Raw genomic sequence first — 23,108 nt, 5'->3', positions numbered from 1 at the left:
GAGTATGAGCACGGGGGGGGGGGGGGGGGGACTGTCCTTCAGTGTCGAGCTGATGAAATTCTTATGCAATACCAAGTCCTCTCCAAAAAAAAAAGACATTTCAATCCTTTGGCTCTAGGCTATTACTTGGATGGTTTTCAAAACCATGACTTGTGGAGAGACAAATCTTCACTCCAAAGGAGAGAAAAACAACGTCGCCTTTGAACGTCGATTCACTCCGTTTCTTGTTATCTGCCGTGTCTGTCTGAAGAGGAACTGACTTCTTCGTCCGCGTAGCCGCTGCTGTCTGACTGCACGCTGTCCCCGCGGGTCACTTCACCTGGATGCAGACACAAACACAGTCCGCTTTAAGTGTTGTACAAATTCAGCTGCAGTCCGACCCGACAACACGGTGACACACTCGGTGTTAAACCTCCCTTTTCTGATAAATAAATTTTCATGCTCTCACCCGGAGATGTGTGTAACACTCAGCTATTTTAATTGACAAGTCATGTGTGTAAAAATACTGTACCTTTGTTTTGATGTTTGGTGGACAACGGTGAGGTCGTTGTGTCCGACTGACTCAAATCTTCCTCCCCTGCACTGTGCACCTATTGACACAAATGTATATTATTTAGGTAATAATAGGAAGAACATCTGTTTATCACTGGGGCTGAACAGTGTGTACATTGGTTTATCACCCTGTGCACTTTTATTCATTGTCGTACACTGTGTAAACAATCTACTGATAGAATATCAAAAGGCTCAGTGGTATCATTTGGTATCAGTAACAGTCTAATCTGCCTGATGAATTAAACACTACTATCACCTATGTTATGTTTGTTATGTTTACTGATTTTGAAAGTCTTGATTAAGTCAAACCATTCTCAGAACTTAATAAATACCATGTTGATAGAGATTTAATAGAATATTCCAGTACTAACTAACACACTGTACTAAAGTCAAATGCACTGAAGTTCATGGATCTGGCAAAACAATACAAAACTTCAAATTCAAAAATGATGTACAACTAAAGAAAAGATTATCCTGTGAGTAATATTTATAATTACACAATTTAAGGGGAGATTTTAACCTTAAAAGATCGTGTTTGTGAATCAGTTTAAAATATTTTGGTTTTATAATGTAAATGGTTGAGAATGGATTGTAATATGGTTATTTTTCTTCTGTGCCTTCACTGTTCTTTTTTATGTTTTAACACGGTAAATATTTGGGTCGTGGATAAATTTGGGATAATAACATTTTGTGTTGCTCATGAGTTTTGGTTAAGTCATTTATATATTTATTTTGGTTTGCTTTGAATCCATTCACTTATTTATGAAGAGGGTATAATGGGATCCAGGCACATATTATTCCTTTGCTTTTGTGTTTCCTTATCTGTTTCTTATCTTTTTATTTCATGTTTGGCATCAGTTTGTTCATTCATTCATTCATTCATTCATTCACGTATTCGATATGACTCATTAATGTACCTCCTCCAGCTCAAAAGAGTTAACTTGTTGCAGGTTATTGGAGAGAAACCCCAGGCCCTGAGGTGTCACAGGAGTCAGGTACGAGGTCTTCCCCTCGTTTACCGGCTCCTCGTCTGCATGGACTGGTGGGAGGCTTAAAGTATTGCTGGAATCCGGTGTGTTCAATAAGGAAGCAGAGGTGTTGTCCCCCTCCCAGCCCGTCACAGTGATGCAGTAATGAGTGTAGGTGCCACTTTGGGCCAGGACAGGAAGTGATCTGGCCTCTGCTGAAGAGGTAATATCACCCGAGCATGAGTCACCCCCCGGCACAGAGATAGGGGCTTGTATTTTACTTGCACATGATGTATCTGTATCTGTGTGTTGAGTACAGAAGGGTGCCTGATGTACCTTCTCGGCTATCTGGGGGCAGATTAGATCGTGAGTAACCCTGGCAACGGGCTTTATCTCAGCTGTCGTCCTTGTGTCACTTTGAGGGGAATTTGTGTCGTGGCATGAAAAAAAGTGATCACCAGGCTGTATCACAGTTTCTCCTGATACTGACGAGTCTGCAGATGTTTTCCTATTCTGAGTCCTGCTCTCATTGTGTGTTCGGTGGATGATGTTTTCAGCAGCATCAGCAGAGTGTTTACTGCTGTGCATCCCCTTATTTGCATGTTGAAGATTTCCTGTGTCTTCCATGTTAGGCTGCGTTATCTCCTCTTCCCCCCTGTTACAAGATTTCCCGTCATTTGTACCTAACTGACTAACGCTGCTCCTCTTATATTCCTCAAAATCCAGTTTCTTGCCACCTCCACTCTTGGCTTTCACCAGCAATAAATCCACAACGTCTGGGATGCTGGATCTCTTCCTGGGTGAAGGCTGCGGAGAGGTGGAGTCTGAGCCTCTGGGAGAACCGGTGTAGAGGCACATCTTGGAGACGGTGTCTTTCAGCCTCTCCACCGGAGAGCGTGGCTCACTGCGAATGCTGCTCCTGAAACGTTCGATCCTCTCCATGGAAGACGAGAAGTTAAACTCCGGGGTGGCCAGTTTCTGGAGAGGAGTGCGCGACACGTGGGAGTAGAGGGAGTAAAAGGCATTGGCCATGGCTGTGAGCACCTGGACTTGTCTGAAGCGACCTGTGTACAGAATAACACCATACATTATTACAGTATACACTTGGCATGACCAATGTGACCTCGAGCAGATTTGATAAATCTATAGCCCTTACTTGCAAGAGAGAGGCTGGGGTCCTCCTCTCGTATTCGCCGCAGCTGTGAGTCAAGAAAGAGGCGGAAGTTGATGCCTTGAGCCTGAGAGGGGAAGGTAAAGAAGCGAGGTGGGATGCGTACATGGACTTGTGGCTCATCGGAGCCAAAGCCCAACTCAAACAGTGTCTCCTCTGCATCTTCTGAACACATCTGGAGGACCTCTGAAACACTGGTGTATGTGTAAGACACAGGGAGGAAAAATGTTGCGTTTAAGGACGTGAAGCACTTTTCAAGAAAGGTTACAAGACGCTTTACACAATAATTGAACAGAATAACAATGTTTTGTGCTGTAATATTCAGGAAAGACTGATGTGGAGCAAAGATCCTGGTTGTCTCACCTTGATGTGGTTTTACAGGTGGACGAGGAGAGGCAGCTGGAGGCCATGCTGATGCCCAGGCTCAGTGATGGCAAAGATAATCCTGGACGAGACGTGCTATAGACCAGAAAAGTTAAGAATTACACTCTGTATGAGCCATAAATATTAATAAAACAACTATGCTTCCACATGTAGACGGTGTACTTGAGGGAAAATGATTATCAACTGACCTGCTGCTGTCTCGTTTCAGGGATGGATGCGGTGCACGGCTTCATGGTCAGTGCGGAGTGAGAAGAAATGACAGCAGTTTCGTTACTATGTGGCAAGTTATGGAAGTGCCATGTTTTGAAAATGCATCAAAATGGCCCATATTTTGCACAATCAAGTAATGTTTGAGGGCTATTTTCACACTTGTAGTCACACCGGTGACTCATTTCAACAGAGTGTAGTGTGCATGGGTGTAACCAGGAACTTGTTCATATGCTTTTAGAGCACATGATCAAGAGTAAAATGATCAACAGTGATGTCTTATATGACCTTATATTTACATAATCAGCCTGTGCAACTACAACATTATATTTGCTACTCACCCTGCTTCACACGAAATGCCTCCACCTCTTACTACAGAAGCTGAAACCAAAAATAAAAGAGGAATACGTTTATTTGCTTCTTAAAAGTGTTGGGTAATTTAAGCTTGAGAGATAGTGTACACAACGTCGTTCTACTGCAGAACTTAAATTAGTATGTCACTCGAGGATGAAGTTGTGTTAAGTAAGTAAACCGATACAGAGGACATCCAAGTATCATATTTTGAATATAAAGGCATTCATGCTGACATACTGTATCATAAGTTGGTCACAGTATTAAGATACTGTCACTGTAACGTTATCCAGAGATAAAATCTTGAGCTTTGACAGTTTAGTGTGTTTTGCTGATGTCTGTTTAGTATATAAAGTGCTCAATCATCTGGTTCCTCCTCCTGAAAGAGTTCAGATAAGACTTTACGTTAGAGTACATTAGCAGCAATTATTTTATTATAACATGGATGTAATACTCTGGTAATAACATCTTATTTCTGATGCAATTTCCACATTGGTAGTAACAATACTAATAGAGTGGTAATAATGGAGATGACATTAAATCATGTAATTTCTAATATAATATCTAGGTATTAGCTTGATTTTGAGATCTACAGTAGGTGTAATACAATGTAATACCTCACATTAAAATCCAATTTCTACTGCTTTACCCTCCACATGAGGGGGTGTCAATCTCAGCTGACATAGGGCTATAGGCGGGGTACAGCCTGGACAAGTCGCCAGTCAATCACAGGGACACATAGAGACAAACAACCATCCAGACTCTCCTTCTTATTATCAAGCTATTATTTGGTGATGACTATAGGAAGGGGATAGTGTTAAGATACTATCTAAGTCTCGGGTGAAATCATGCCTCAAATCATCACAAGTATGTCCACATAACACATAATCACTCACATTTTATACAATGATATCGGGAGGCCATGTTGAGAATATGTGTTGTGTTGACGTTTTGCATTTTTTGTGAATAGGTTTTGTTTTGTAAATGTGTGTTTTATTTATCTGATGGACGGTTAATCTATCGCTCTCTGCTGCCTGTCCAGGAACAGCAGATGAAAATGGCCACACCTTACATTATATTGTATGTGGTGCCCTGGTATGGTTTTACATTTTAGGATGTTAATATAAAATAGGAAGTATCACTTTCTCATTATCACTGTGTATCTCTTAACATTTTAGTGGGGTATTACAGCTGATATGGAAGGAATAAGGTCAGTACCTGTGTGTGTCCTTCTCACCACTAAACATGAAACATGACAAAGGAAAGGCTTGTTCTTGGTGTGGCAGGAAAGCTCATAAAAAAATACATCACACACACACACTGCATTTTCCTATATGAAAATATGTGTGCGTTCTTGTATTTGTGCCTTTGTGAGGACCAAAAACAATTGTATAAACCACACGGAGTAAGGAGATTTTGGCTGGTCCACATTTTTTAAATTACTTTTTGGGGGTTAAGACCACATTTTACGGATAGGGCTAGAATTGGGTTAAGGGTTATGCATTTAGTTGTGATGGTTAACATTAGGGTAGGGGCCTAGGGAAGGCATTATGTCCATGAGGTTCCTCACTATGAATGAAGTGCAAATATGTGTGTGTGTGTGTGGACATGTAAGGTCAGGGTTAAGATTAGGTCAGTAGTTTATGAAAAGGTTAGAGTAAGTCTCCAGGAAATGAATGTAAGTCAATGTAATGTCCTCTCTGAAGTCATGGAAACCAGTGTGTGTGTGTGTGTGTGTGTGTTAACTCTTAAGAACCTTTTCTGGCCTTGACTTTTTACAAACCTGGTCCTATTTCAGGGCTAAGATTTGTTTTGTAAATGGTAAATGGTCTGTATTTATATAGCGCTTTTCTAGTCTTGATGACCCCTCAAAGCTGCTTTAAATTGCAGTTTTGCCATTCACCCATCATTCACTCACACGTTCATACAGCACATCTATGTGCAGAGCAACGCGGCGTTAAGTGTCTTGCCCATGGACACATCGGCATGTAGACTAGCGGAGCTGGGAATCAAACCCACAACCTTCGAGTTGGAAGACGACTCGCTCTGCCACTGAGTTAAAATTAGGGTTAAGGGTAGGCATAAACTGGCTATGGGTAAGATTAGGGATAACACTTTTAGGCAAATTAATGCTAAGTCAATGTGAGTCCTTAAAAGAAGAGCTGCTCATACGTGTTTGTGTGTGTGTGTGTGTGTGTGCGTGCTTGCCATCAGCGCCGAGGCTCAGGTCATCATCACAGTTGTTGGTTTTGAGCGCAGACTCTGAAGAGTGAACACACAGTCGGAGACTTAGTCAAACATGAATATTCAGTCATTTGGCTGTACATCTGTTTATGCCTTAACCAATTATATTAACTCATGTACCATATACACACGCATACATGTGAGCTTCTTGTATTTTACTCAAATACTTTGGATGGCTTGTTGATTGTTATTCATGATGAAGCTTTATTTCAATTCATATTTACCAAAACTCAGCCGGCTGGTGTTCTCTGGACAGATTTCTGACCTGTAAAACACACACACACACACAAACTTGTTGTTATATCTTAGTGAGGACACATGCATTACCCTAACCTAAACCATCACAACTAAATGCCTAACCTTAATCCTTATACTCTAACCTAAACCCAATTCTAACCCTAACCCTAAAGCCAGGTCTTAACCCTGAAAATGTTAAGGTTTAATGTTGTGGGGCTCAGACAGCAGCTACGGCGGCCTTCACATACCAAAAAGGATATCTTTGTTCTTTGTTTGAGTAAGATTTCATATCCAAACATATGTAACACAGACTATATTCACGTCAGCTTAAGATGGCAGCCTCTCTTTAGCAAGGCGCAAAACTGCATTTTTAAACCAACTACACATGTGTACAGGAATATTTATGGTTGATTTCTACCAATAAATCTTCTCTATTTCACACTGGGCCTTTAACTGGCTGCTAAATTCAACTTCCTGTCACAGAAATATTCACAGTCGACTACTTCTTTCACTGCACTGTTTCAAAGTGTTGGGAGTCAGATGTAGACACACTGTGGTTGAACTCACTGATTACAACTATAGTGCAGCTTCCTTTTAAATGGCCGATACACCGTGTAAGAGCCAAGTGTCCAGGAGCAGACATTCTTCCTTCATTCAGTTTCATAACGTAAAACAGGACGTAATGTGTCTCCCTCGTACTTTATAACAATTTTAGTCTGAACAACAAATGAGTCAACAAATGATGAAAGGGCTAAATGCTGTCTGTGTGCACGTCATGACCTGAATATCCATTCATTGTGTCAACGACATCTCCCAAGAACAAACATTGTCAGTTTTGTTCAGTTAAATGCTTGTTTTTCCAGTGACAAAGTTTAAAAAAACAACAACACACACATCATCTCAGGCTCTTGTGGTGGAGACAATACTGCAGCTACCGCACAGCACTGCCTTTGTGGAACATGAGACCTCAGAGTGTTTCCACTCTCAGCTCTCAGCTTTTGTTTGTTAAAGCAGTTTCCAGTGACAGTGACACCTTGTCCCTCACAGTCGGCAAGAGTCTGATCAAAAAATATAATCGCACATTCATACGAAAAAGAAAAAAAAAGGGGGGGGGGGGGTGACTCACCCACAACCAAGAAGCCAGTTCTCAATCTTTCCTGTGAAGCATCCTGTGGAAATGATACAAGTGTATGTAAGCATGTATATGCTTTATGAGTAATCCTTATTGATAAATAACTCTTTGACTCTATTATAGGAAGTGATCAGACTTCTTATGCATCTCCATTTTACTTATATGTAAAATACAAGTACACGTCTAAAGATTTTTGATTTTATCTCTGAGTTACCATCAGAAAACACGTCATCGTCTGCTATTGAGGCCGACAGGGGTTGGGATGACGGCCCCTCCGGTTCCTCCAGAGTGGGCCACTGTCGGCTGCTCCAGGCTCGTCGCCTCACCGTGGAGGACGGGCTCTCCATGGTATCAGTTCACACACAGCTGGGGAACATGCAGAGAAAAGCAGGGATCTTTATAGATTCCAGCTATGTTTGGTTTGTCAAAGACAGATATCATTTTACACTGACTTTCAGTATTTTATATCTATATTTGATATTAAAGCTGCCTTTTCCAGGATGCTGTCCTTCCTCATTAAACATGCATACATGGAGTCACAGTCTCACATGACTTGACAACAGCATTTTCATAAATAGGATGGTCATGGTAACAGTATGGTTATTATTTTGTAATAGGAAGGTCATACTTCTTCATTTATTTTAGTTGTTTTAGATGAACGTTATCACCTCTTATTATTATATCGCTATTATGCTTATATTTACTTTGTGTTTTATTAATTATTCTATACAGCACTTTGGTTCACTGTGGTTGTTTTAAAGTGCTTTACAAATAAAGTTGGATACCATGTCATTTCTAATGCATTTTACAGCTTGGGAGGTAATGCTGTGGTAATAAGGAGATTTACCAAGCTATTACTTGGTGATTAACCTGTAAATGAGATGGTATTACCATAATATTACTGACACTTTTACACAGCATTATTACCATACTGTGCTGTAATGTAGTTACCAATGAACCAAACTATTACAAAGTCAAGTTTATGTTAATGTTTGTGAAGTCATTTGTGTAGAATATAGCTGACAGAAGAGCGCATAAACACGTCAGATGATGCCATGAAGGAACATGTTTCTACACTACACATAACCTACAGCAGTGTAGTACAGACAGATGTACTCCAGGAGTGTCAACATAAGACACAGACCAATTGTAAATACTGTAAGTTAACTTTAGAATAAGTAGAACATAAATGTAATGATTTACATTAGAGAAATGAATTAGTAGGAAGTCAAATAACCAATATGTAAAGTTTTAATAAAATGTGAATCATGTAAAAATGTATTATAATTATTCTCACCGTGTTTTGTGTTTGATGATTTCCATTTTATAATGTCATCCACATAATATCTATGAAAGATAAAAAAAGATCCACTCAGGTGAGGTGATGTGTAAAAGCAGTGAAAGTTGTCACAAGTAAAACAGCTTTACCTTCATCAACGAAGGTCTGCAGGTCTCACTCGTGTGACAGTGGCGCTTTTTTCTCTTGTTTCCTGTTGTGGCAGAGCTGTGCTGAATTTGTTCGACTGCAGCCTTCGACAAACTGTTTGCTGGCATCACCCTCCTCTGAGTTTTCAAGGATGCAACATTGTGAGTTTAGGCCAATTTCCCTCTGAAGCCTTATCAGTTGTCCGTGTCTGGTCGAGTGTGTGCCGATCATCACAGGGGATGGGGTTGGTTTGAGCAGATGTGTAGGAAGTGACTGAGCATGTCATGTAAAACATAGCAGTTAATTCAGCGTGCGACACATCCTGTAGAGACAAAAGCTCACAGACTGATACACGCTATGGCAAAATGTCAGAGGTAAGGCTGGCTGCTCATCAGAAAAGATTACAATAATAATAGAGAGATAGAAATCCACACATCACACCAAGTAGAAAAAGGGAATTTTGTTGTAGGAGCAAAGACATTTGTGTGATATGGGAACTCTCTCTCTCTCTCCCTGTGCCTCATTCAAAGCTGCTGCTAAAAGTAAAGAAGGTCATGCATGTACCATCAATTTTCAGAGGTTACCCTTTATAAAGGCACAATAAACTCTTCATTTAGCTTCATTTAGCTTCATTTAGTCTTGCAAAACTGTTGAGCTTATCATTTATGTCAGTTCCTTGTGGTTGACCGGTGTATATCCTCCTCTTGCAGCAACGTCTGCTTTTTCTTCTATATGTAGTTTTGCTTCATAATTCCTTTAGTTTTGCTGTATGACAGCTTATCTTTACTCCACAGCTTTGCACAGCGATAGTTACCGGTTCCTTAGCAGGTTAAGATTATACACAGAAAATGCACACAATATACACAAAACTTTACTAAACTAAACAAATAAGCTCAGTGTTTTAGCTAAGCCGTTTTATCGTCTTTACCCCTAAATGGAAACATCATTTACAAAAATCCTATTGTAAAAGACACAAATCGGCATTTAAGACCTTTAACTCCTCAGGAAAATGTTTCTGACATCATAAGTCAAGTAAGAAATATAGGCTCATTTTCCAATAAACTTTTATTCCAATGGAGCCTTAAAGACTCAATCTATTTTCAATGTACGTTCTATGGTTAGGACTCCTCCGCCTACCCCTCTCTTTTTTTCCAAGCATGTCAGATACGTGTGTGTGTGTGTGTGTGTTTTCTCCGGGTTCTCCAGTTTCCTCCCACGGTCCAAAAACATGCAGATTTGGGGATTAGGCAAATTGGACACTTTAAATTGTGAGAGTGAGATGGTTGTTTGTCTCCGTGTGGCCCTGTGATGGACAGGTGATCTGTCCAGGGTGTAACATGCCTTTCGCCCTCATGTGGAGGATAAAGCGGTAGAAGATGGATGGATGGATGGTGTCAGTACAGAGGCCTTCACAAACCACAAAAGATGGCTTTCTTCTTTGTTTACATACAAAAACCCACATGCTTTGTATTTTAAAGTGATTGTACACCTTTGCAAACATACATATTGTTAGTATATTGAATTTCTGAGGAATAAACCCTCCTAAACGTTACACACTGGACCTTTAAGCAGCACATCAACAGTGTTTGATTAATAGATGCAGGCCTGGCCTGAGGATGGACTCCACCCTCCATCCTGTTTACATGGGCACATGTGCTGCTTCACTGACAGCCCCCTCACACATCCAGTAATAAAGGTCCTCCCACAAGCGAGCCATTTTCTCCTCCCAGCGCGGATACAGCCAGTGTCTGATTGTGATGGGGTCTCTTCTCCTCCTCCACCCTTGCGATCTCCTCCCGCCTCCTCACTGTTTCCCAACCCACAGGGCGCCACCAGGGAGTGGCCAGTGGCCACGGAGGCAATACTTGAAAGCCGAGCATGCTTCTCGCTTCCTCACCTCCGTGTTCAGAACAGGACTTTAAGTGTTTGTGTGGTTTTATTGCTCGGTTATAACACAACAGCGCGGCTGGGGAAAGGGAAAATATCGCTGTTTCTGTAAACATGTTTACACATGGCGCATTTTAAACGGAAAACAGATAACCCAACGTCAATCATACTCGGGGATGCAGCCTACCATGCTTAGTCCCGCCCCATTCTCCGCCTTTGACCCAATTACATTGGCTGGTAGAGGCTCGTTGGCAGAAACACTCTTTTCCATTGGACAAGAGCAAGCAATCCTTCACACGTAGCTCTCAGAGGGGTGCGCTTCTTTTATACACGGGGACATCTGCTTTCAATAGCCGGACAGTGTTAAATCAAACTCTTCAATATGATTGTACTTTACTGTCGTCATTAAACAATTGATTATTTTGATATTGCTTATGCTTTGAGTCAATAAGAATTGATTAGTATCTGTGGATGTTTGGATATTATACTGGTGATTGGATAAGATACTTGAAGATATTTGGTCTGAAACTGAACCATCTGCCAGTGTTAAATAAGAGCCAATGGATTTCTTTGTTATCAACATACTTTATTTAAAACAATAAAGGGCCACTGGCAGCAATAAGTTCTCTTTTTCAAGGTCACTCTGCAAATATATAAAAAAATATATAAAAAAACATAAAGACATTGCATATTAAAAACAAAAATATATAGATTATACTGAATAAACAAAACAGCAAGCCTCCAGGAAAAAATTAAAATGGATTTGAATTGAGTTAATAAGATTATCTTATTTCATTTTGCAAGTTTTGACCGGATTGTTTATTAATATTTATCAGTGTGAATGGTGATGTGTTGATTTCCAAAAAGACATTTTATTTACTTTGGTCTGCTCTGGTTGAGACTGTACAGCTAAATCATCCATCCATCCATCCATTTTCTACCGCTTTATCCTCCAAATCAGTTGCTTTTAAACTATGTTCCTCTGTTTATGTATGAATTTACATCAAAAATAAAATGGTTAACTTCAACCACAGTTGAGATATATTAGCTGTGGTTGACTAAATTGTATATATTGTCTATATTGTACGCTGAAAAGAAAAAACTTTGATAAGTAGGAACATTAAAAATAATAATTAAATTGTATTATGTATAGTCATAATTTAGATACAGATGATGTTATTTGTCCCAGGAAGAATAAGGTTCTGGATACAATTGGTCGAAAGCAATAATGTAATAAATACAATTTTCATGTTGATACAAGTAATACATATAAGTTAATAACTGTTTAGTTCGTTAACTAGTAGTTCAATTGTATTCACTGGTCGATGTTCCCGTTGGCGGGCTGCGCGGGTGCATAAATCGCACACACTGTGTTTTTCTTCTTCATAGCGGGCGGTCAGTCAAGTTAGTGTGAAGCTGCGAAAAGTTGTCAACCCGAGAAAAGCGCAGAGAAACTCCTCCCGTCTTCAAATTATGAGCAGTAAGTGAACTTTTTTAAAGTCGGCGGCGTGTGGTGAACCAGCCATTAAGTTAACACATCGAAGTCAAATCAAGTAACGTCGTTTCAAGTGTAAGAACGTGTTGTTACTGTGGTGTATTATTGTTTTCTAGCTAGCGTCCTGAGCAGTTTAAAAGTACCAGCTACTTAATTGCTAATTGTTGGTACTTAGCTAACAACATTTTGGAAAACAAATCGAGCTGGTAAACTGGTTTAACTTAACTTCTGCTCGTTACTGACACACTCTGCGTACACTACACTGCAGTTAAACTTAGTCCAGTTTGTTGGAGCTAGCTTTAGTGGCACGTTCTAAACTCCTCAGCTGGTACTTAGCACTTTTCCCCAACATTACTTATAGTGAGTTAGTGTTAGCTTAGCTAATATGCTAGCTGCCCCTCCGAACACTTGTGGCATGGATTTCCTTGTGGAATTCCCTTATCGTTAACTACAGGAACGCTTAGTTATTCTTGTATGGGGTCGTCCATGATTATACTCCCGCCTGTTCTACTCAGTGTTGTGGTCTTGTTAGTGTACGTCGACGAGCCACTCTTCTGAAGATTGATCTGACAAACTCTTCTTCCGCAGATCAGCAGCAGGGCGACATGGCCGCTGTGGGGAGCGGTGGAGGCTTCAGTCAAAAGCGAAACACAAACTCTCAAGTAGGTTAAACGCTTACGCTTTTGCCAAATCAGACGATGAACTCAATTCTGCTGTCCAGTTACCTCCACTTTAATGTCGTTTAATTGGCCTCCTGTGTTGCTCAGTTGTGTTGTGCGGGAGTTGTTGATTTTTCTCTTTGGAGCACATGTCACCGGGGTGGGGAATGGGCAGGTAAATTTCGCCCACATGGGGTGTTCCCGTCAAACCCCGGCACCAAGTGTGCACTTCGCTCGGCCCATTTGGCTGGGTTTGGAGGGGGTGGCTAGAGAAGTGTCTCAGTTTATAGGACAAAATAAAGTGTGGGAGGGAGATGGGTGGGTTTGGGGGGAGGGGAAGAGGAGCCCGCCGCTTCGCTGGGGAAAATGTCCCTCCCATTCTCTCCCACCGTGTTTCCTCCACGGACTTCACACTTCTGCCCATCCTCTCTGAATAACAGAGCTGCGTGACAAACAAAAGTGGGTTAATATTATGAATTGGATTTATGGGAGTGTTGCAGTATGTCATCAGTAGATCGATTAAATCAAATGCTGTCGTTTATTTTCCATTATAATGTTTATTTCAAATTAAACATACTTGGTTTATGTCTCATTTAGTCACAGTCAATTTTCCTTTTTATCAGATGCACTTCTCATTATTTTTTACGGCACCTGTATCCTAGCATTTTTTTTATGCCTTGTTAGAAATTTTTCTGCTTGTTTTTTTTCTGCTATCCCAATTGTATTTGTTGTTTGTTTTTTGTTTTATTGTTTCCTCATGTATTAGATAATAGTTAGCATGCCTACAGCATTTCTCCCTGGAATTTTTTTTAGTTATAATGAAGTGCCAGTGTTAATGACTATGTACAACAATACGACCCATATTAGTTTAGTTAAAGTAGCTTTAACTTAAATGGCTTAGTAATCATTGTATATAATTATTTTTATTTTTTGTTTTAATCTTAATTTGCTTTCTTTGGTGTTCATTGTGCAAGTTATGAGTGAAACGTTGTGGCACATTGATATTCATAGGTAGGGAAACACTGAGCCTATGTGTGCCCATTATTCCCTTTAGTATACAAATTCAAACTCCTGAACTGCTTGATTTATTTTAAACTTATCTACCTCGGACTGGACTAGAGTCATCTACTAATACTTTTTAACATAATAACGTCCCAATCTTCTCTCTTTGTTTTATGTATTCTCTTTCTAGGACTCACAGCAGCCATCTCCCCTCGCCTTGTTGGCAGCCACGTGCAGTCGTATTGACACCCCAGGAGAGAGCGATTCACCTTCAGAACAACAGCAAAACCAGCAGCAACAGCTGGAAATAAACCAGGGTGTTTTCACCTCCAGTGCCAACGGCTGGCAGGTTGTACCTCTCAGCATTCAAGCATCCTCGGGCACGAACACTGTCACCACTGACACGTTGGGGGTGATGACAGGAGTAGACCTAGGGAAGAACAGACAGGTGCTGTCATCATCAGTTGCTGTAACTCAGGGACAGCATCAACAGCAACCACAGTATGTAGTAGCCCAGGCTCCATCAATGCAGGGTCAGCAGGTGCTTACCACCATATCTGGTATGATGCCTAACATTCAGTACCAGGTTATTCCCCAATTTCAGACAGTAGATGGGCAGCCAGTGCAGTTTGCACATGCTCAGCAGGAGTCCGCTCTATCTGCTGCAGCAGGACAAGGGCAACAATTTCAGATTGTGTCCTCTCCAAATGGTCAGCAGATTATAACAACAACCAACAGGCCTGGTGCATCAGGAAACATCATAACAATGCCCAGTCTCCTTCAGGGAGCCATCCCCATTCAAAATATTAGCTTAGGCAATAATGTCTTACAAAACCAGCCCCAGTTTCTGGCAAATATGCCTTTATCACTTAATGGGAACATCACATTGTTACCTGTTAGTACTGGAACAAACAGTACAGTGGGAGATGCAAATGGTGGAGGGGATACTGGAAGCCAGCTTATACAACAACCAGTGTCTTCCAGCAGTGGGACAGGGTACATGACAAGTGCATCTACTGTCACTGCGCAGACCTCATCTTATGGAATGGCTCAAACACATAACAGCAACGGAACACTGGCAGGGACATACCAGCACGGCACAATATCTTCTCTGGGTGTCCCGATACAATCAGATAACAGAGATGGGCAGCAGCCACAACAGATCCTTCTCCAGCCTCAGCAGCTTATCCAAGGTGGAACGCCCCTTCAGACCATCCAGGCTGGTACTGTCTCAGCAGGAGGTCAGGTATTTGCAGCTCCAACACTCAGCCAGGAAGGGCTTCAGAACCTTCAAATTATGCCAAATACAGGCCCCATCATCTTGCGCACTGTAGGCCCTAACGGCCAGGTGACCTGGCAGACCCTTCAGATCCAGAGTCCGACAGGAGCACAGATCACGCTGGCCCCAGTACAGTCTCTCAACCAACTTGGTCAGACTCAAGGAGCTGCTGCATCTGGGGGAATGTCTGTCAACACTATGCAGATCCCAGGTATCCAGACCATAAATTTGAACACACTCGGAGGGTCCGGGCTGCAGCTGCAGGGTGTTCCCATCACCATTTCCAGCACAGCAGGTCAGTCATCTGTCCACAAATTATTTATATTCTGTGTAAAAATGTACATGCTGTTGTGTAATGTGCACATACTATTTTGCAAAATGAGACGAGTATAATTAGTGATTTAGGGAAAAGAGCAGTCTTATTCGTACTAACTGGTCAGTGTGTTATTTGGATCATGTATTCCGGCAAGTGTTTGCTTTGTCTGTATTTGCTTGAATTTAAATAACAAACCTAGTCGCAAATGTAGTTGCATTTTCATTGTTCGAATTTGAGGATAGGTTGTTCTGTTAGTACAAACTAGTTACATAGCCGTAAATTGAAAGTATCTCAAGTAGTCCATGAAATGTATTTTACTTGAGGGGTTTGATTTTGCTCTAAAATTCAAACTATCTTGTATCTCTGGTTTTGATCAGTTTTTGCTGTTTGAAAAAGGTGCACTATACTGGTTTAGCCAGTTTAACTGGTCTGGAGTTTCCCTGAGCTCTTATGTGTTTGTGTTCATGTTAAAATCTATTTCTTTCTTAACTTGGTAACACTACATCTGTTCAGATCATGCTCACATTGCAATACTGAGTTGGCCACAGTGTCTTTGACAGTGTAGAGACTCCCAGTCTTACAGAAACCTTTATCACATCCAAATCTCTCTTGTATGTATGTGTGTGTGTGTATGTGTATGTGTGTGTGTATATATGTATATATGTATATATGTATGTATATGTGTATATATATATATATATATATATATACATACATACATACATACACACATATATAAATAAAATGGTTTATGAAAAAGAACTGGGACGTGTATTCTGATCGTACTGAATGAATTGAGATTAAATGTGCATCAAATTAAAAGATCTGAATTACTTGTCTCGCAATTAAATTAACCTCTTCCATCACTATAGGAGACCAGACTTTACAGACAGGTGGAGAAAGTTTGGATGATAGCACAGCTATGGATGACGAGGACATTAGCCCACCAACTCAAGGGCGACGCAACCGGAGGGAAGCCTGCACCTGCCCCTTCTGCAAGGATGGAGAAGGACGGTATGTCACTTTAGCATATTTCAGAATCAGAATACATCCAACCGTCCTTCTGGACAAACTGTATGTGTTTGTAGTTTTTCACTGGGAATTGGATTCAGTCTGTGGTGGTAGCTGTGTGAGGGGGTTGCAGTGCGATGTGGGTTGATTATAGTGCTGGGCAGTATACAGGTTCATACCAAAAAGCAGTATTTCCTTTTTTTTAATGATGTGAATTTTGTCACAGGGCAGTGGATGTTCAGAGGAAGTTCATTTTGGCTGCCTGTTGCACATAAATCAAAAAAGAGAAAAACAGTCAAGACATTAAATACAATAAAACACATTGGCAAAGCATTTAACAACCTGGATTTGAGATTCTACAATCAAACATTTCCCAGCTTTAAACGGGCATACATTATTTTCACAGAAATTTATGTTATTTCTATCTGGTATGCTGTTATTGTATTTTATTTTCATCAAAGGGCTAATTTTATTGGAAATCCATAACTCTTTTTCTTTAAGTTAGTCAATGAGTACTAAGTTATTATTATTCTTTTGACATTTTTTTCCATACAACTCTGATGTATGGTTTTGACTTTAAGCAGTGACCCATCTAAAAAGAAGCAGCACATCTGCCACATCACTGGCTGTGGGAAGATCTATGGCAAGACATCCCACCTGAGGGCCCACCTCCGCTGGCACACAGGAGAACGACCTTTTGTCTGCAGCTGGTCGTTCTGTGGCAAACGATTCACACGTTCGGATGAGCTCCAGCGTCACAAGAGGACACACACAGGTACAATCAGAATATACTAGGAAACAAAATCTAGGAGGACATTTTTAAAAAAGATAAATGAAAAGAGTCCTTCATTAGTACTAACACTATACAGTAAAGGAGCACAGTACAGCCGTTTGCGTGTCATGTGACAGCGGCATATGTGATATTTCTTTTTTTTTTTTACATGATTAACAATCCTGAATATTACTTCATGTTAAACATTTGCTATATTTACTTATGTCCACAGTATTGCCAGTGGTAGTTCATAGTGTGAATGACTGTCAGCTGAAGCTGTTTTACACTGATCTTTTCTCTTAACTCTTTTTCAGGCGAGAAAAAGTTTGTTTGCCCAGAGTGTCCTAAGCGCTTTATGCGCAGTGATCACCTCTCAAAGCACATCAAGACCCATTTGAACAAAAAAGTAGCCCCCAACAGCGGCACCGCAGTCTCCGCTGGCGCCGTTTCTCCTGCAGCAGGAACGGAAGCTGGCGGTGGGGCAGTGTCGGCCAATGACCAGCACACCATTGTCACCATGGAGACCTTATCTGCTGACAGCATAGCTCGACTTGCCAACAGTGGGATCAACATGATGCAGGTAGACCTTCACCAGATCAATGGCAACAGCTACTAAGTGCAGTGGAGGAGCAGGACGATGGCCTTGATGGATGCTGCACTGGGACATTTGGGGTTGAAAAAAGAGCACATCTGACTGCAGATGCAGATCCTCTCATGGGCTTCAGACAGGACAGGTGGTCACAGGTGCAACACAACCCATGCTATTGGATATAAAACTAAGGCAGGAATATGATTTCCACCTTTTATTTAAGGAAATGTCGCATTTAAAGGTCAGAGGTTGATCGAGTTGAATTAAAATGTTAGATTAGAAAAGTCATGAGATCTATCCCATGAATGGAACTGGCACTACACTAACATTTGTCCCACATAAAGCCCAATCTAATTGATGGTGGGATTGCAATAAAGCACACAGACCAGCACACTTAGTGTTTTATTGTTAAGTAGTACTATTCTTTACAAGCTCCTCCAGTAGTTAACAGATGACACTACTAAATTGGACTTTAACGCTTGTGTCCAGGGTTGTGAGCTTCTCTACTTCTTCCTTTTTCAGCTCAGGTGTTTATCAAACATTACTCCAGGCCCACTTCACCCCTTAACACTTATTTTCTCCATCAGAGGCACGCCATGATGATCTAGTGTGGCAAATATTTGCTTCTCAGAGTTCTATGATTTGGGAGAGCAATCCCAGTATCATAGGAATAATACTTCAGTGTTTTGTGGTGGACAGCAATTTATAAGCCAGAAGCAATAATGAGTGTGAGGATGTCAGTGTGCTGGGGTGCTGAAATCCTGAGTAACTCTTAAACCTCTTGTGTAGGTACACACATTTAAGCCATCAAGTTTTGATATGTTTATCATTGCAAATGCATTTTGATTGTTATTTTTTTTCCATGTAAAAATATAAATATAATTCTTTTGGTAATGTAAAGGCTGCAGATACTCTTAGCATACACCGTTGCCTTTCAGTTGTATGAATCTCATGCACAATCACTCTTAATCTTTTGTTATTACTTTTATATATATATATATATGTATGTAGATGAAATATGTTAACATAAAAGCCTTTCAGTCATAGAATGCTTATTCTATACAGTCAAGATCTTCCCAGTATTTCTTTTTCTATGCTGTACTTACCACCTGGAACTGTTTGAGTGTATGAAAAACTATTTCTTGTTCTCATCTGGTCATAGTTAAGTATTTTGTATTAGCGTCCAGACAGCTTATACATGTAAGCTCCAAACCAAAGGTTCATACTCATTTTGGGGAAAACTAAGAAATGCTTTTTTTTTTTGGTCCACAAATGTTCTAATTTTTACTCACAATATGCATGTTAAAGTTCTAACTGGAAAGATCCAGCTCGAGGCAAACCTCGAACACATCCCTTTATTGTTGAAATAAATAAGTTGCAAAATGTATAATGATGACCCAGTGGTAGCTTTTGTTTCTTTGCTTTGACACTGTGCTTAATTTCACATAAAGTTGTAACTTGTATAAACTATGTTTAAAAACTCTTCATTGAAACTACATCCAGACAAGTGCTCTTACTTTTGCCCCATTTTAAATAAGGGATTTTATATTGTGTGTGTGTGTGTGTGTGTCTACAACTACTGCAACTGCCAACAGCTGGATTAAAATTCTGAACATGTTTTGTCTGATTTCTATGAAAACCTGTATCAAACAACAGTCAGCTAAACAAAAAAACAACACTTTATTGATTTTAGAATCACAGATTGTGTATGCTTTAAAATAAAGACTCAGAACAAGGCTGCTGAGGTCACATCTCCACATCATCCTCACTCTTCAGTTTGTTACGGAGGCTGTAATGAGATAAATAACACATGTCAGGTGAACAGATGTTGTCTATTCTTCTTAAGGTCCCCCCAAAACCACTTTGTAGGACCTGCAGTGCGCCTCCACACTTGCATAGCCCACCTTGTAAGGTAGGAGTGGACATCGGAGAAGCCGTGGTATTGAGCCAGAGGAAACAGGATGCCAGTCGGGCAGCGACCTTCACGCTGACGGCAGAAGCTGCAGTTGCAAATGCCTCGACAGGGAGGGCACTGCCACTCCTGGAAAATAAAATTACAGCATGGTTAAACAATGAAGTGCTTTCCAAAAAAAGATCCAAGAGAAAAGGTAATTCTAATAACTCGTTTTTAATGTCAGAAAATGACAAGCATGGTTAATAAGAAACAACCTTGAGCATTGACATATTCGTGAGTATTTTTCCAGCTGTATGTCAATTTGTGTGTGTGTCAATTTATCAGCAGCCTAACCGGATCCAGCAGCGCCTTCCTGACGTCCTCTCCATATCTGTTCCTTAGGCACGGCCCACAGAACTGACCCTGAATGCCACGGCATCCTTCGTTCCGACAGCACGTCTTTGTGTCTACAGTTTTCTGACGGCACTGATGACATGTGGAGCCCTGAAAATACCAAGAAGCTTCAACAGTGGAGTTGGGAAGGTACGTACAGAGTTTTATTTAATTTTACATCCGTCAAATCATATCATTTGTAAATATTCATGATGCAGAGTGATGCAGACTGATGAAGACTACGATATTTAGGCTTCAGCACAAAGGAGAAAGCCACCTGATGGTGGCATGATACCAGTTTTTTTATTAGGGGTCTCGCGGTGAACTCACTGTGGCACTGTTGTAGACTTTTTCAGTCATGTTGTCTGCTACCAGCTGGAGCTCATCCTCTGTAATGTCCTCCACAGGACGGACAAAATGAGGTTTGCTCTGGTTAGGTCGTGGGGTGCCACGTCGCTGTGGGGCTCGGCGTACCTGGGACACAGAGGCAATAACCCCCCAGATGCATTTGTTAAAAAAGAGCTAGTGCCAAGTATCACGGCTACAGTCTCTGCAGCATTCCACAGGTTTGATTATAACTTTCTAATATTCTGTCATAACCTGCCTAAGGTATAAGTTGTTTTTAATGACTTGTCATAAACAGGATGCAGGAATCACTCAGGCTGTTGAGAAGCCATGTCAGTCAGCTGTATGCGGAGGTGACATTTTGGAGCTGTGATCACAATATCTTGAAGGTTATCACACGTCCATTGCATAACCCGATCCTTGATAAATGAACAAATAGAACATACATGTACCTCCAACAACTCCTCCTCCAAACTGAACTCAATTTCTTCTTCCTTGACAGCTGCAGGATCCTCGGTTCCTCCCATCGAGCGGGTCTGTCTGCGGGACGCCCGATCTGGGTTCCTCCTGGATTCACCTCCAGCTGCACCAGAGTTTGGTGGACGCTGCAGTCCAAGTTAGATAAAAATCACACGAGTACATCAGTCTGCAAAGAAATACTGTTCCAACGAGATTGACTGAAATTCTATCACGATTTCTGGCCAGTTGTTTAATATTAAACATTTCCAATTGTCCACTGTCAACTCACATGTTTTCTCTCTTTTTTCTTCTGTTTGTCTGCTTGTTTTTTCAGGATCCCTGCACCCCCTGGCATTTTCTGCAGGTCTGCCATCAGTTGAGCCAGCTGTTAGAAAACAGAGAAGATACAGTTTGAAGAACATATCTGTATGTATTACACCAATATCCAAATTGTTTTCAGTGCTTTGAATCTGTACAGTGTCAGCCAGGCCAGCCATTAATATTTACATATATTACTATGATAATCATCTGAGACACAGGCATGTTTGTCATCCATCTGCTCTTTCTGCACTCACTCAGCTCACAGACTAGTCATGAGTTACTGGTGTTAATGTCAAACTTGACAATTCATTTATCAATCCTGCCTTAAGTCAAAGAGATAAAAAATAAAAAATTTCAAAAGGTGTTAGTGACTACATTTAGTAGTGGAGTAATATATCATGAGTCTGAATTGTAGCTTTGTTTGGGACATTGGTGATATTAATTTCAAATTAACCTGGATATTCTAGGGCAGTGATTCTGGTTTACCATTGCTTTGTTGGCCTTGATGTTCTGCTCCCTCTTCACCAGGAAAGAAGCCGACTCGTCCCCTGAATCGAATCTAGGATTTTCACGAGGAGGCGGAGCCGCCAACGTTGCCTCATCTTCAAATTTAACACGTGTCCCTCTTCTCGCCTTACTAGTCTTTCTTGCCTTCTGTGCTCCCGAGGTTTCTTCCTCTTGCACCTCATCATCCTTGTCCTCCTCACTGGATTGCAAGGTGGAGGGGGTGGAGCGCAGTGCCACTCTCAGCCTGAAGGGCTGGTTTCTAGAGGGTGCTTTAGATTCCTGCTTCTTGGGTGAAAGATCAAACTCAGCCTCATCTTCCAAACTTAAATTCTGGTGGATATAAACACAGGTGATTTATAATTAGGTTAGTGACAACTCTTGACTTTTTTACAGTGAGACTGATGCAGCAATGCAATGAAAAGCATGTTCACTCTGCACTGAAGTGACACTTAGGGCTGATCGAAGACGTGTTAACTTTGTTGTCTTAATTCCAACAACATAATTGAAAGAATTGATAGAAAAATAAAATGAATGCCCCCTTTAACACATGAGGTAAGTCCTTTAAAGGTAAGACCTTGGTCAAACAAAAGTAGCACAAGGAAAACATCTACGTTTATTGAAGTTCGTGTACTTTGAATGTTGATATATTGTACAGCTCTAACGATATTAACATAATTAACTTATGTCATATAAATAATGTCTTTAAAATAATACAAGTCTCACTGTTTCCATTTGTGTCCTGAGGAGGACGTGAAGGCCTCGATTGAAGCCAGCAAACGCACCTTGAGCTCACTGTCCGAGAAGCCGTAAAATGTTCGGTCGTTTTCAGAGTCTTCCGCAAACACATCAGCCAAAACCGTTGCCTGAAGACAGACATGTCGAGAAAAATTGTTAAAACAGAATAACGGGTTGAATATCAACCACTAATACTGAAAGCAAGTTCTTTTTGGGGGGTTGTTTGAATGTTTTACCATTTTATTCTTGGCTAACGTGTGGACCGAAGACAAGTCTACCTTTAGTGTGAAAAGTTGGACCCGCCCACGCGTCGGAACCGGTCACCTGTTTAATTAATGTGATTGACAGTGAGATGCGCTTGTTTTATATGTCAGGGCAGCGGACTATATAGACACCAGCCGTGTCAAAGCACGTACTATTCTGTTTTTATCTGTGTATATGTATTTATCTATATTTAGTTGGATAAAGTTAATTTAGAAACACAATTTTTAAAAAGTATATATTAAAAAAAAAAGACAATTTATTTCAGACTAATCAAAGGTGTGGGTAAGAAGAATTAAGATACATGTGCACAAGTCAAATTAATAATCTAAATAATAAATTATCCAGATCTTACATTCAACTTACCTGACGATGGGGCCAAAAATAATGAATGTCTGTAAACAAACAAAAAACTGCTTCTTGTATTAAATATATTGTCAAAATGTTGAATTAAGAGGAAATACCTTTACTTACCAAAGTCATAAATGTGACTAAATATGCATATATAAAA

At 40.6% G+C, this 23,108-nt stretch overlaps 3 protein-coding genes across 6 annotated transcripts; 1 reads left to right on the top strand and 2 right to left on the bottom strand.

The window, feature by feature from the left end:
* Positions 1 to 27: 27 nt before the first annotated feature.
* On the bottom strand, positions 28 to 9,196 carry tespa1 (thymocyte expressed, positive selection associated 1). 2 transcript variants are annotated; one of them, XM_058630537.1, is made up of 13 exons: positions 8,675 to 9,196; positions 8,544 to 8,593; positions 7,461 to 7,612; positions 7,241 to 7,283; positions 6,102 to 6,142; positions 5,842 to 5,895; positions 3,624 to 3,663; positions 3,264 to 3,302; positions 3,055 to 3,150; positions 2,677 to 2,885; positions 1,470 to 2,584; positions 512 to 590; positions 28 to 319 (listed from the first exon to the last, which is right to left on the bottom strand). In XM_058630537.1, the coding sequence occupies exons 3-13, from the start codon at positions 7,591 to 7,593 to the stop codon at positions 228 to 230; spliced, it is 1,941 nt and encodes a 646-aa protein (XP_058486520.1). In that variant the 5' UTR covers positions 7,594 to 7,612; positions 8,544 to 8,593; positions 8,675 to 9,196; the 3' UTR covers positions 28 to 227. The 2 variants fall into 2 exon arrangements, with proteins under 2 accessions (XP_058486520.1, XP_058486521.1); XM_058630538.1 differs by lacking the exon at positions 8,544 to 8,593.
* Positions 9,197 to 11,932: 2,736 nt separating this feature from the next.
* Positions 11,933 to 19,299, top strand: sp1 (sp1 transcription factor). 3 transcript variants are annotated; one of them, XM_058630534.1, is made up of 6 exons: positions 11,933 to 12,039; positions 12,643 to 12,716; positions 13,906 to 15,289; positions 16,183 to 16,324; positions 16,906 to 17,096; positions 17,408 to 19,299. In XM_058630534.1, the coding sequence occupies exons 1-6, from the start codon at positions 12,033 to 12,035 to the stop codon at positions 17,707 to 17,709; spliced, it is 2,100 nt and encodes a 699-aa protein (XP_058486517.1). In that variant the 5' UTR covers positions 11,933 to 12,032; the 3' UTR covers positions 17,710 to 19,299. The 3 variants fall into 3 exon arrangements, with proteins under 3 accessions (XP_058486517.1, XP_058486516.1, XP_058486518.1); XM_058630533.1 differs by having other exon boundaries at positions 16,903 to 17,096; XM_058630535.1 differs by lacking the exon at positions 11,933 to 12,039 and adding an exon at positions 12,040 to 12,129 and having other exon boundaries at positions 16,903 to 17,096.
* Positions 19,300 to 19,343: 44 nt separating this feature from the next.
* On the bottom strand, positions 19,344 to 22,650 carry LOC131460236 (cell division cycle-associated protein 7-like). The gene is made up of 9 exons (XM_058630541.1): positions 22,573 to 22,650; positions 22,384 to 22,464; positions 21,581 to 21,931; positions 21,063 to 21,158; positions 20,767 to 20,919; positions 20,300 to 20,443; positions 19,931 to 20,080; positions 19,587 to 19,723; positions 19,344 to 19,471 (listed from the first exon to the last, which is right to left on the bottom strand). The coding sequence occupies exons 1-9, from the start codon at positions 22,573 to 22,575 to the stop codon at positions 19,429 to 19,431; spliced, it is 1,158 nt and encodes a 385-aa protein (XP_058486524.1). The 5' UTR covers positions 22,576 to 22,650; the 3' UTR covers positions 19,344 to 19,428.
* Positions 22,651 to 23,108: the final 458 nt, after the last annotated feature.

The sequence above is a fragment of the Solea solea genome, chromosome 6, assembly GCF_958295425.1.
Source record: "Solea solea chromosome 6, fSolSol10.1, whole genome shotgun sequence".
In the NCBI taxonomy this organism is placed as follows: domain Eukaryota; kingdom Metazoa; phylum Chordata; class Actinopteri; order Pleuronectiformes; family Soleidae; genus Solea; species Solea solea.
The sequence above is the reverse complement of the archived record's forward strand: the minus strand, read 5'-3'. Positions and strand labels throughout refer to the sequence as shown.